Source organism: Crotalus tigris, unplaced genomic scaffold (genome assembly GCF_016545835.1).
Source record: "Crotalus tigris isolate CLP2741 ecotype Arizona unplaced genomic scaffold, ASM1654583v1 scf7180000019519.529667, whole genome shotgun sequence".
NCBI classification, from domain to species: Eukaryota; Metazoa; Chordata; class Lepidosauria; order Squamata; family Viperidae; genus Crotalus; species Crotalus tigris.
In genome coordinates, this window is record NW_024097577.1 from 305,174 (window position 1) to 316,451 (window position 11,278).

An 11,278-nucleotide genomic window follows, 5' to 3' on the forward strand; every position below is an offset into this window, starting at 1 on the left:
GGCTGGGGTCTTCGGCTTCATGCTTGTGTGAGCAAAGTGTGATCGGAGCTGCCATCTCTCTATAAATATTGGTGGGGCTGTGTGGAGTGCTGGCTTAGTTGCTGTATGTGGGTTGTTTGGTTGTGCTGGAGTTATTGTTTGTGGATTGGTCGGCTGTTTCATAACATCCTGAGTAGTTGGTGCTGGCTGTGTGCCCAGTAGTCTTTTGTGTTGTAATGACCTGGGTAATGGGCTGTGTGGTGACATCCTGAGATCTAGTGTAGTGATATCCTGAGTTCTGTGTTGCAACATCCTGGGTGGTAGGCTGTGTTGTAACATCCTGAACTTTAGCATTGTAACTCCTGAGTTCTGTGATGTGATGTCCGGAGCAGAAGGCTGTGATGTAACATATCGGGCTTTGGTTTGGCTCTGAGTTTGCAGTCTAGCTCTGTGTTCATGGCATATGTCCATTTGCTTTGTGTGGGGGTCGGAGGGAGGTGCAACAGCTGGTGATGTCATTGTGGTTTGGCCACCACCATTCACCCTCACCAGACCCAAACCCAAGCCCAAACCCATCCCTCAGATGAAATTCAACCACCATCCAGAAGCCAAACCATGAGGACATCACCAGCTGCTGCACCTCCCTCCGAAAAATCTGTATTCTTCAATTCTGAAAGGAGTGATGATCCAGAAGAATTGTGTTTCTCAATTAATCCAGAGGGAAAGGACTATAAGCAGTTCAGTCAAAATATAAACACTTTAAAGGATTTTTTAAAAAAGAAATGACTCTATGACCTTGATAAAGCTTTGTACAGCTCATCTATTGGAAGTGTTACTTAATATGACTTCTAATAAATCACTCAGGGTATGTTTTGGAATATCTACTTGAGCTCTGCCTTGTTAAGTTCACAATAAACAATAAGAACATTATCTGTCAGTAAAAGATCCCTCCATTTTGGGTTGTTAGTGGTCATAAAGTACTGTACATTAATTAGCAGATGAATTTTAATAACAGAATGCAGGTATTATAAAATTTGAAAGACAGAAAGATTTAGATCTTTAGTGATTTTAATATAATTAAGGATTGATTATATATTTATGCAAAGCTTCAAAGAGCACTTTGCTTCAATGTTGCTTTGATGCTGCTTCACAACACAATCCCCATTTCTAAAAAAGATAAGCTGCCAAATTGCTTGATGACCTCCTACAACACTTCCAACCTAACATTTGTACAGAAGCCTCATTCAGCTTGTGGACAAAAGATTGCTCCTGGAATGAGGTGCATCATATCTATGCCTCAATAGGATGAATAGTGTTGCCTCCACAACACAAAGCATCTAATCAAGAAAAAACGCATCTGCTCAAGAAAAATTGTAGTTGCTTTACAGAGGCCTGAATGGCTGAATAGTAATAAAGCCTTTCTATTCGAATTGCTAAGCCCTCAGTCAAAATTGGTTATTAGACTGTTTTTTAATTATGGAGTTGGCTCACGAATGTACAAGTTTTCTTTAGAACCAACATCCTGTGTTAGTTCTAATGACTAAAATTTGTAGCATGACCTGATTAGTTTGAATTGAGCAAGTGAGGCTTACCTTATGCTACTTTTCCCTGAGTGTTTGCTGCTGAGGTATCAAACTGAGCTTGTCTGCCTGGTATGCCTCCAAATTGACAGATTATCAGCCAAAATATGTTTATTGGTTTTGTGGGAGTAGGGAGACTATTTTCCTAAATAAAAGCATTAAAAGTTGATGTTAACAATTATTCTTTTTTACTCATTGTGATTAATTGGTCCAAACTGACAACTAGCCCATGCTTCAAAAATACACTGTTTAGTTGCAAGATGCTTTATAATTTATTCAACATCTTGAAATAGTGAAGAACTTGAACCATCAGTTCAAGAAATGGAACTTAGGAACAACCATATTAACAGATAGGAATTCATTCCATTGATCCTACTGAACTTATACTTCAGTTTGTTGTGAACATTTTCTTACAAGGCCATTTTAAACAGTGTACACACACACACACACACACACACACACACACACACAGACTGTTTAAAATGGCCTTGTAAGAAAATGTTCACAGCAAACTGAAGTAACCCTGAGCTAGACAATAGGGGGAGGAATCAGACAGGAACCAGTGACAACCAACAACAGTGTTTATATCCACTGAGATCTGTCTCAAAGATAGTATAGTTGGCATGTTGACTAGTAGGAAAAAATGAATGAGAAAGTCATCCAGATAGGTTTATCAAAAATACTCAAGGTCATGCTGTAATATACACTCTATCTGCCTTTTCTGTATCTTGCCTTTCTAAAGGTAAAAGGTATATAAGATGTAGTTCTGCTTTTACTCAGGGCTGCTCAAGGTTGCTCAGCAAATTTCCAATGCTTTGCTAAAGGTTATTGTTTGCATGCTTAATAAATTTATATTGTATTTTCAAAGAAAGGTGATTACTAGTGTTATGTCCCGAGCCTTGCAAATGGCTCGGGCGTTTGCAGGCAGTCCCGGGCAGGTGCAAAGCTGCCCGGGACCAGACAGGCTGTCGCCAGCGCCGTACGCATGCGCGGGTGCTGGCGCGGGAAAAGTAACCCATTTACCCGGGAGTTGCCTATATAAGAGGCTGCGAGGCGTTTGGGCGAGGCTGAAGCCATCTTCCTGTAAGCTGAACACTGAATAAATGAAACTGAGAACTCCAGCTGCTTCTCGTGTCTGTTTTCCCGCCACGGACTCAACACTGGCGACGAAGGTGGGATGCCTTGCACTACCTGGAAAGGAAGAAGTGTAAGCTTACCCAAGGAGTCCTGAGCGGCGGAAAGGAACGGCGTCGACTCGGCAGCTGCCCGCCAATCCGGTGCGCATTCGGGGGTAGGCTGGCTGATAGACCCGTCTCCTGAAGATCCGAAGATGGCGAAAATCGGAAGGCTTTCGGAATTCGACGTCTCACATCCAGAGCGGTGGGAGTCCTACGTATCCAGAATGGAGAACTACTTCAAGGCAAACCAAGTGAGGGAAGATAGCTTGAAGGCGGCCACCCTGCTTTGCGTTTGCGGCCAAGACGCCTTCGAAATCGCAGAAAACCTTGCAGCACCTGTCCCAGTAGAGTCTGTAAGCTACGCAGACCTGAAGAAGCTGCTGAAGGAGCACTTCCACCCCAAGGTGTCCGTTATCTCATGGCGCCACACCTTCGAACAAAGGGATCAACGGTCCGGTGAGTCAGCCAAGGAATACATCGCCGCGTTACGGAAGGCCGCCAAGCCCTGCGAGTTCAAGGACCTCGAGGAACGACTGAGGGACCGATTCGTGTGCGGGTTAAGGCATCGCGAGCTACAACAGAGACTTTTCGCAAAGGAAGAATTATCCTTCCAAGACGCCTTAAGGGAAGTCACCGCAGAAGAAGCAGCAGGCGGCGCCGTCAAAAACATGCGGCCGATCAGAAACAGTGCAGAGGGTGCGTCCGTGCACCAGGAAGACGTCCGACGAAACTCCGAGGAGGATCCGGACGAGGAAGTCGACCGTCTACACCCCGCGAGGGAAGAGAACCAGAAGGGAAGCTCTTCGGCTCCGCTCAAGTGCATCGGCTGTGGAGGTCGCCACAGGAGAACCGACTGCAAGTTCCGCTCCGCTACCTGCCGGGCATGCGGTAAACAAGGGCACATTGCAGCTGTGTGCCTGGGCCGACGAAAGGCACAACCCCAAGAAGAACGCCTGAAGGGTACCAGATTCCCCAGCCAGAATAGGGTAGGTTTTTGCGCTTCGCGAAGAAGCATCTGTAGAACAGGCACACACAAGCCCATGAAGAAAAAGCTGTCACTCAACGTGAAGCTACAAGGGGTTCCATTATCTATGGAACTAGACACAGGGTCTGCCCTGTCCATCATTTCATTGCATACATTTAGGAAGATTTGTTCCAGAAGTGGGTCTAAGGCCAAGTTAAGGCCTTCTGATATTGTATTAACAGATTTTCAGAACTCAAGAGTGTGTGTTAAGGGGGAGGCCACCCTTAACGTGCAATACAAGAGTTTTGAAGGTCCACTAGACTTATTAGTAGTAGGGGGTGAACGAACGAGTCTCATAGGACTCGATTGGTTTGAGGCCCTGGGGATACACGTCACAGGACTCAACAGCTTACAAACACTCGACCTACAGGAAGTCTGCAAAGAATTTGCAGATGTTTTCAGCCCCCAGCTGGGCACATTCAAAGGACCACCTGTGTCCTTAAAGCTAGACCCCACTGTCACTCCCATTAGGATTAAAGCAAGAAGGGTCCCTTTTGCTTTAAAAAGTAAGATTGACACTGAACTAGACAAACTAATCCAACAGGGAATCCTAGAACCTGTTGATTCCAGCCCGTGGGAGACCCCCATTGTCACGCCTCTAAAGGCAAATGGGGACATTCGCATTTGTGCTGATTACAAATGCACACTCAATAAGGCATTGCAGCAACATGCCTATCCTGTTCCTGTGGTCAGTCACATCCTGGCCTCTCTCAAGGGGGGGCGTGTTTTTGCAAAGCTTGACCTAGCTCAAGCATATCAACAGCTGCCTGTTGATGATGATGCTGCCATAGCTCAGACCATTGTGACCCACAGGGGAGCCTTTAAGGTAAAAAGGCTACAGTTTGGAGTGAATGTCGCTCCTGGGATTTTCCAAAGCGTAATGGAAAACACACTACGAGGTATACCAGGGGTCTGCCCCTACTTTGACGATGTCTTGATTGCAGGAGACTCCACACACATTCTAGCTGAAAGGCTTAGGGCTGTCCTGTTAAGATTCAGGAAATCAGGCCTCAAGCTCAGAAAAGACAAATGCCAGATTGGGGTGCCTTCTACTGAATTTCTGGGATTCAAAATTGATGCTGCTGGGATTCATCCTGCTGAATCCAAACTAACTGCTATTTTAGATGCACCCAGGCCAAAGTCTAAGGCCGAACTTCAGGCCTTTCTAGGCCTCCTGAATTTCTACAATTCTTTTCTTCCACATAAAGCTAGTGTAGCTGAGCCTCTTCACAGGCTACTAGACAAACAGGCTGTGTGGCTGTGGTCACAAGCGCATGAGGCTTGCTTTAAAGAAGTCAAGGCCTTGCTCACTTCTAACAGTGTTCTTGCACATTTCAACGAGTCTCTCCCTGTGTGCATCGCTTGTGATGCGTCCCCCTACGGGGTTGGAGCTGTCCTGAGTCACCTCAGGTCTGATGGAACTCAGGTTCCTATTGCATACTACTCCAGAACACTGTCTTCTGCCGAGCGCAACTACGCTCAGATAGACAGGGAGGCTCTGGCTGTTGTTGCTGGAATTAAAAAATTCCACGATTTTCTATATGGCAGGCATTTCACGGTCTTCACTGACCATAAGCCTCTGCTGGGACTGTTTACCACACGTAAGCAGACTCCCCACATCATTTCCCCTAGAATGCTTAGGTGGTCTATTTTCTTGTCTGCATATGATTTTTCATTACTCCACAAGCCTGGGAAAGAAATGGGCCATGCTGATGGCCTCAGTAGATTGCCTCTGCCAGTAGTAGAAGCTGACCCCGCGCCAGCTGTCAACATTCTATCAATCCAAGCCTTGCCCGAGCTCCCTCTTAGTGCCAGGGATGTTACCGCTGAAACAGGTACAGATCACACACTTTCACGTGTCCGCTCCTGGGTCCTGTCCGGGTGGCCTGAGCACTGCCCTAGTCCTGAGTTTCAGAGTTTCTGGTCCAAAAGAAACGAACTGTCCCTTTCTCAGGGTTGTCTGCTTTGGGGAAACAGAGTTGTCATTCCCACCTCAATGAGGACTAGGGTCTTAGAATCCCTCCACGAGGGTCATCCTGGCATTGTTCGTATGAAGGCTCTTGCACGCAGCCACTTGTGGTGGCCTGCTTTAGATAAAGATATTGAGGCTAAGGTACACACATGCCACCTGTGCCAACGATCTCGCCCAGAGATGCCCCAAGCTCCTGTGCATAGATGGGAGGAAACACAGTCCCCATGGTCTAGGGTGCACATTGACTACGCTGGGCCCTTTCAGGGCCAGTTCTTCTTGGTCCTTGTTGACAGCCATTCAAAATGGCTTGAGGTTGTGCCTGTCTCATCCACCACCACTGCAAAGACTATTCAGGTACTGAGGGGGATTTTTGCTGCACACGGGCTGCCAGATGTCATTGTGTCCGACAACGGCCCTCAATTCACCTCCTCCGAATTCCAAGCTTTCTTACAGGCAAACCTGATTCGTCATGCCACGTCTGCGCCTTTTCACCCGTCCACCAACGGTATGGCTGAACGCATGGTGCGCATCGCAAAGGACGCCTTGAAGAGACTCACCTACGGGGACTGGCATCACAGGTTGGCTGACTTTCTCCTTTCTTATCGCACCACACCGTCCACTTCTACAGGGAGAAGTCCAGCTGAACTTCGTTGGGGGCGCCAACTTACTACTAGACTTGACCGGTTGCATCCGGACAGACTGCCTTCATCTACCTCACATCCTAGGGCACCTAGACAACTACTTGTGGGTGCCCCGGTTTGGGCTCGCAATTACGGGCCTGGTCATACATGGGTCCCCGCTTCTGTTTCCAGGATCACAGGTCCTCTCTCCTACGAGGTTGCCCTGGACAACGGTCGTGTCCTGCGTCAGCACATCGACCAACTTCGCTCTAGGCGAGACTTTTCTGCTGAGACTCCTGGGTCTTTTCCAGGGGGGGAGGGGGACCCTTTGGAGCAAAGGGAAGGGCAAGAGCTACTGCCCATCTCCACTGAGGGAGCCACAAACGGCTCGTCCCAAGGTTCTGCAATTGCTCCGAAAAGAAAGTCATGGAGCTTACCCACACAACAGGCACTCACGCCTACTCCAGCAAGGGAGTCACCCCGGGGGCATACTCACTTTCCACACACATCACACAGCACTCCAGCAACGGAGGATACCCGGGGGCATCCCAACAAATCATTCCCCGCAAGAGAACTGGCACACAATTCCCAAGGTTGGCCTGACCTTACCCCAAATCCTACAGGGGGTCAAACATACACAGAGTTAGTCGAGGAACCAAGTCCCGACTACAACAACCCTAGCACAAATCAGGGAACACCTGAGTTTTGGGAAAGTACAGAAACCCACACGAGCCCGAACACAGAATGGGGTTCAGGGAATGGACAGCCTCCTGACAGGTCTTGGACTGACCTAGGAGGTTCTACAGAGACGCCCAGCAGCGGCTATCACTTCAAGGGGCCTGAGGGTCTACAGCTAGGTAGGTCAACCAGATCACAAAGTAACAGAAGCCCTGGCCTGACGAGCCCGGTGGGCAAGCAAGCAGGCCAGGCATCGGGGCACAGTCCTTGGAAGACACCAGGGCACAATAGAGAGAACAGGCTCACGCCTCCCTCCAGTCAGGGGACTTATGCCAGTAACCCAGAGCTAAGAAGGTCACAGAGAGCAAAGAAATCTCCTAAGTATCTAGAAGATTACATAACATTGCTGGCAAGGCAAAAGCCAGTAATCAGTGGGAGCACTGGGGAGCAAAATGTCATATAAAATAAATGTTGTATGTTGGTAGTAGTTTTAGCCCGGGGGAAAGGGGTGTTATGTCCCGAGCCTTGCAAACGGCTCGGGCGTTTGCAGGCAGTCCCGGGCAGGTGCAAAGCTGCCCGGGACCAGACAGGCTGTCGCCAGCGCCGTGCGCATGCGCGGGTGCTGGCGCGGGAAAAGTAACCCATTTACCCGGGAGTTGCCTATATAAGAGGCTGCGAGGCGTTTGGGCGAGGCTGAAGCCATCTTCCTGTAAGCTGAACGCTGAATAAATGAAACTGAGAACTCCAGCTGCTTCTCGTGTCTGTTTTCCCGCCACGGACTCAACAACTAGGTTTTACAATATTATCTTCCCTAAGTTCAAAAGATGGTTTTGTTGGAGAATCTTTAACTCGAATCTGACTCCAATATCAACACATCTACTTGAGATAGTAAGGAATTAAAATTATTTATTTAATTTTATTTTTTTATCCTACCTTTATTTTCTTAATAAATACTAACGGCAGTGAACATACTTAATAATCCTTTCTCCTTCTATTTTTCCTTGTAATAATTACCTTGTGAGGAGGGTTGGACTGAGAAAGAATTACTGACACAAAGTCACCCAGCCGGCTTTTATGCCTAACGTGGCACTAGAACTCAAAGTCTCCTGGTTTCTAGCCTGATGCTTTAAACTACTAGACTAACCCGGCAGACCAAAAATTATTGTTTTCTTTGGCAGTAAGAGATCAATGATTTTAAATTGTTGAGCAGATTTAGCAGAGTTTGCAACCTTGGACTTGTTCTCTGTATTTTTTCCCTTCTTTCCTAATATTTTTACAATAATTTTATTAAAATTTACAAATACAAAACAAAAGAGTAATGCAAACTAAGGGGAAAAAATAAAAAAGAGAATAGTGCAGAGACAGAAAGAAAAGAAAAAGAAATTATATGAAAGATGACTCTTCTCTCCCTCAACATACATATTTTAATCTTAATTTTAAAAATCCATTTTGTAATCCAAACTTTGAAAGGTGTAGAACCACAGGTTAAGCAGGATTATTCTCTATGCCACCCCACCTCACCCCCGACTTTCAAAACTGTTGGAAGTCACTGTTTTATGTTCTCTTCACAAGGATATCCTGGAGGAAACTTGTGGGCAATCCTTGTCATCTCCTTGAACTGGAGAGGAATTCCAAGGAACAAATCCATTAATCAACTTCTGCTTTTGCCAAGTAATTTTTTCCACCAAACCCAGAGCGGTCTTCAGTCCACCACTGTCGTCTCTGGAAGTTCCCTCTTACCTATTATTGATGTGCTGATGGTAGACTTTGATGTGAAAATTGTCCCTAACTACTCTCACACTTCATTTTCTTGATATCATTATTTAATATCATCCCTCGTACTCTGTAAACACACAGAATACTACGTATAAAATAACAGAAATAGTAGTAGAAATAATAGTAGAATAGTAGAAATAATAAAACCAAAGTTGACAAATCCTTATGTTAAAAATGAAAAGAAACTATGCCTAAATAAATGGAATACACTTCATTATTGTGCACCACTTAAACTGTGCAAAATTAGTCTTGGATGCAGCCATCATTCTGAACCTCCTTTGCCTCACTGAGTACAAAGCTGAATCCAGACATATCCCAGCATACAAATCATATTTCCCAGAGGAAATATTACGTTATCTAAGTCATCCTGAAATTTTGTTCCTGGCTCTATCTTCTTTTCCATTGGGACATTATGACTCTGCACTATTTAAAACAACAACCGCTCCCCAGGTAATAGATGAAAAATAATTGCTTTGGGTTGAATTATTTAGTTTTGATACTCAATGCTTGGCTTAAAATTTCTTTATGTCATGTTTTTTATTCCTCTTGTTCTAGGCTAAGTTCTGGTAAGAATCTATTTATTTTGCACAAATATAAGATTGATGGTTGTTGCAATTTTATTTAAAAAAAAACAAGGCAGATCAGCATCTGTGCTCTCCATTGTGGAAAATTCTATTGGATTAATCACTTTCACAAAAACCTTTCTGAAATTTATCCTGAGCTTAAGAAAGAGTTACTTTAGCTACTTGGTACTGATTCTTAATTCCTTCATCTCGCTAAAGAATTAAGCTGAAACTACATCATCTCTTGTGTGTTTAAAACAGTTCCTGAGTTGCATTCCCTGACCTGACTTAATGAGAAATAACTATCATAGTTGGTTGTTAACAAGCTTCTATAACACTGCACCTTAAGTAATATTTTAATTAAAACATATATGTATAAGTGACTAATATAAATTGCCAGGAGCTTTTTAAAAAAATGCTATTTATTGAACATGCTTTGTTCCTGGAATTCAAGATTAATTGCTTTGTTCCTGAACCTCTGATCAGACTGATTATTTATTAATAGGGTGTTTATTGAACAGCTTTTTAAATTTTCTGATTTTTCTATTTAGTGATGGAAGTTTAATCAGAATGTCCCAAGTTGCTGTCTTTAATTTTCTTGCTTGTGGTCCCTTAGCATCTCTCCAAATACAACTACAGTTATTCACTGTGTTTAAAAGAAAACTTTCTTAGCCAAAGAAAATTGAATACCATTTGTATAGAATTTAATTTTTGCATTGTACTGCCAGTTGTTCTTTTAATAGATTTTGTTGTGTTATTTGCAATGTTTCCAACCTGCTGCCCTTCAGATGACTTACAATGATCAGATTGTATGCCTGGAATTTGGCAAGTGAAAAAGGCTGATATAAAATCTTGAGCAACACTTTTAAAATCTGTGCATTGACAAAATTTCCATCTGTCCATTACAAAAGGCCACAGTGCTTGGATCCACAGATATACTACTCTACTACATTACGACATTCTGAGTTCTTAGTAAGAAATTGATGCATATAAATGGCAATAACAGCTAAAAAAAAGACCTGGCAGCTTATACTTTTGTGCATAGAAAAATAATGATGCATCCTATGATGATACCTTTAACACCACAAATACCAGTCTGCCTATCTCAGATCCATAGAAAAGACTCAAAATGCAATTACATGACAGGGGCTTGTGGGTACGGCAGACTTTGAGGTCAGTAGTAAGTAGACAGACTTTATTGAAGTATGTCATAACTTCAATTACACATTAAGCAACTGATCTTAAGCAAGGTCTGTCTGTACCAAAAAGATTTGAAAATGAGTTGGAGAGAGAGAGGGAGGGAGGGAGGGAGAGAGAGAGAGAGAGAGAGAGAGAGAGAGAGAGAGAGAGAGAGAGAGAGAGAGAGAGAGAGAGAGAGAGAGAGACTTCAAAAACTGTCTGTATGAGAAGCTGAATGATTAAAAGAATCTGACATTAATTCCAACTTTAGCATTCAAAACCTTCTTCACCTGAAGCATTCATTTCTAGCTAAAATTTGGCATATTAATGATGATTTTTCCTTCTAAACTTGCTTGGCACAATTATTCTTCATTGATTAATTGCAAAAATATGAATGAATGATTTCTCTTGTTGTCAGTTGGTTCTTCACATCCATTTTGCATTATCAAGAACCAGTGCCTTTTTTCTACAAAAAAAAAAGGTGCCGGAACTCACACACGTCATACAACCCGCCTGGCCTACCCTACAAGGTTCCATCCAAAAAAGGTGCCGGAACTCCATCTGGGCATTCTAGGAGAAAAAAAGCCCTGTCAAGAACCTATCTTGCATTATTCTTTCTTCTATTTAGTATATTTTTCTCTCTCTCTCTTTCTCTCTGGCAGAGAACAGTCTGGTTGTGGCTATTCTGTCTTCTAAATGACCATACCCATATAATAATAAAACAAGTGA

At 44.1% G+C, this 11,278-nt stretch overlaps 1 protein-coding gene across 1 annotated transcript; it reads left to right on the forward strand.

Moving 5' to 3' along the window:
• Nucleotides 1-3,834: 3,834 nt before the first annotated feature.
• LOC120316925 (uncharacterized protein K02A2.6-like) lies at nt 3,835-6,618 on the forward strand (the record flags this gene model as incomplete). Its single annotated transcript, XM_039363089.1, has 2 exons — nt 3,835-5,872; nt 6,488-6,618. Coding segments are annotated over 2 exons (2,169 nt in total), but the record flags the coding sequence as incomplete, so codon positions are not given.
• Nucleotides 6,619-11,278: the final 4,660 nt, after the last annotated feature.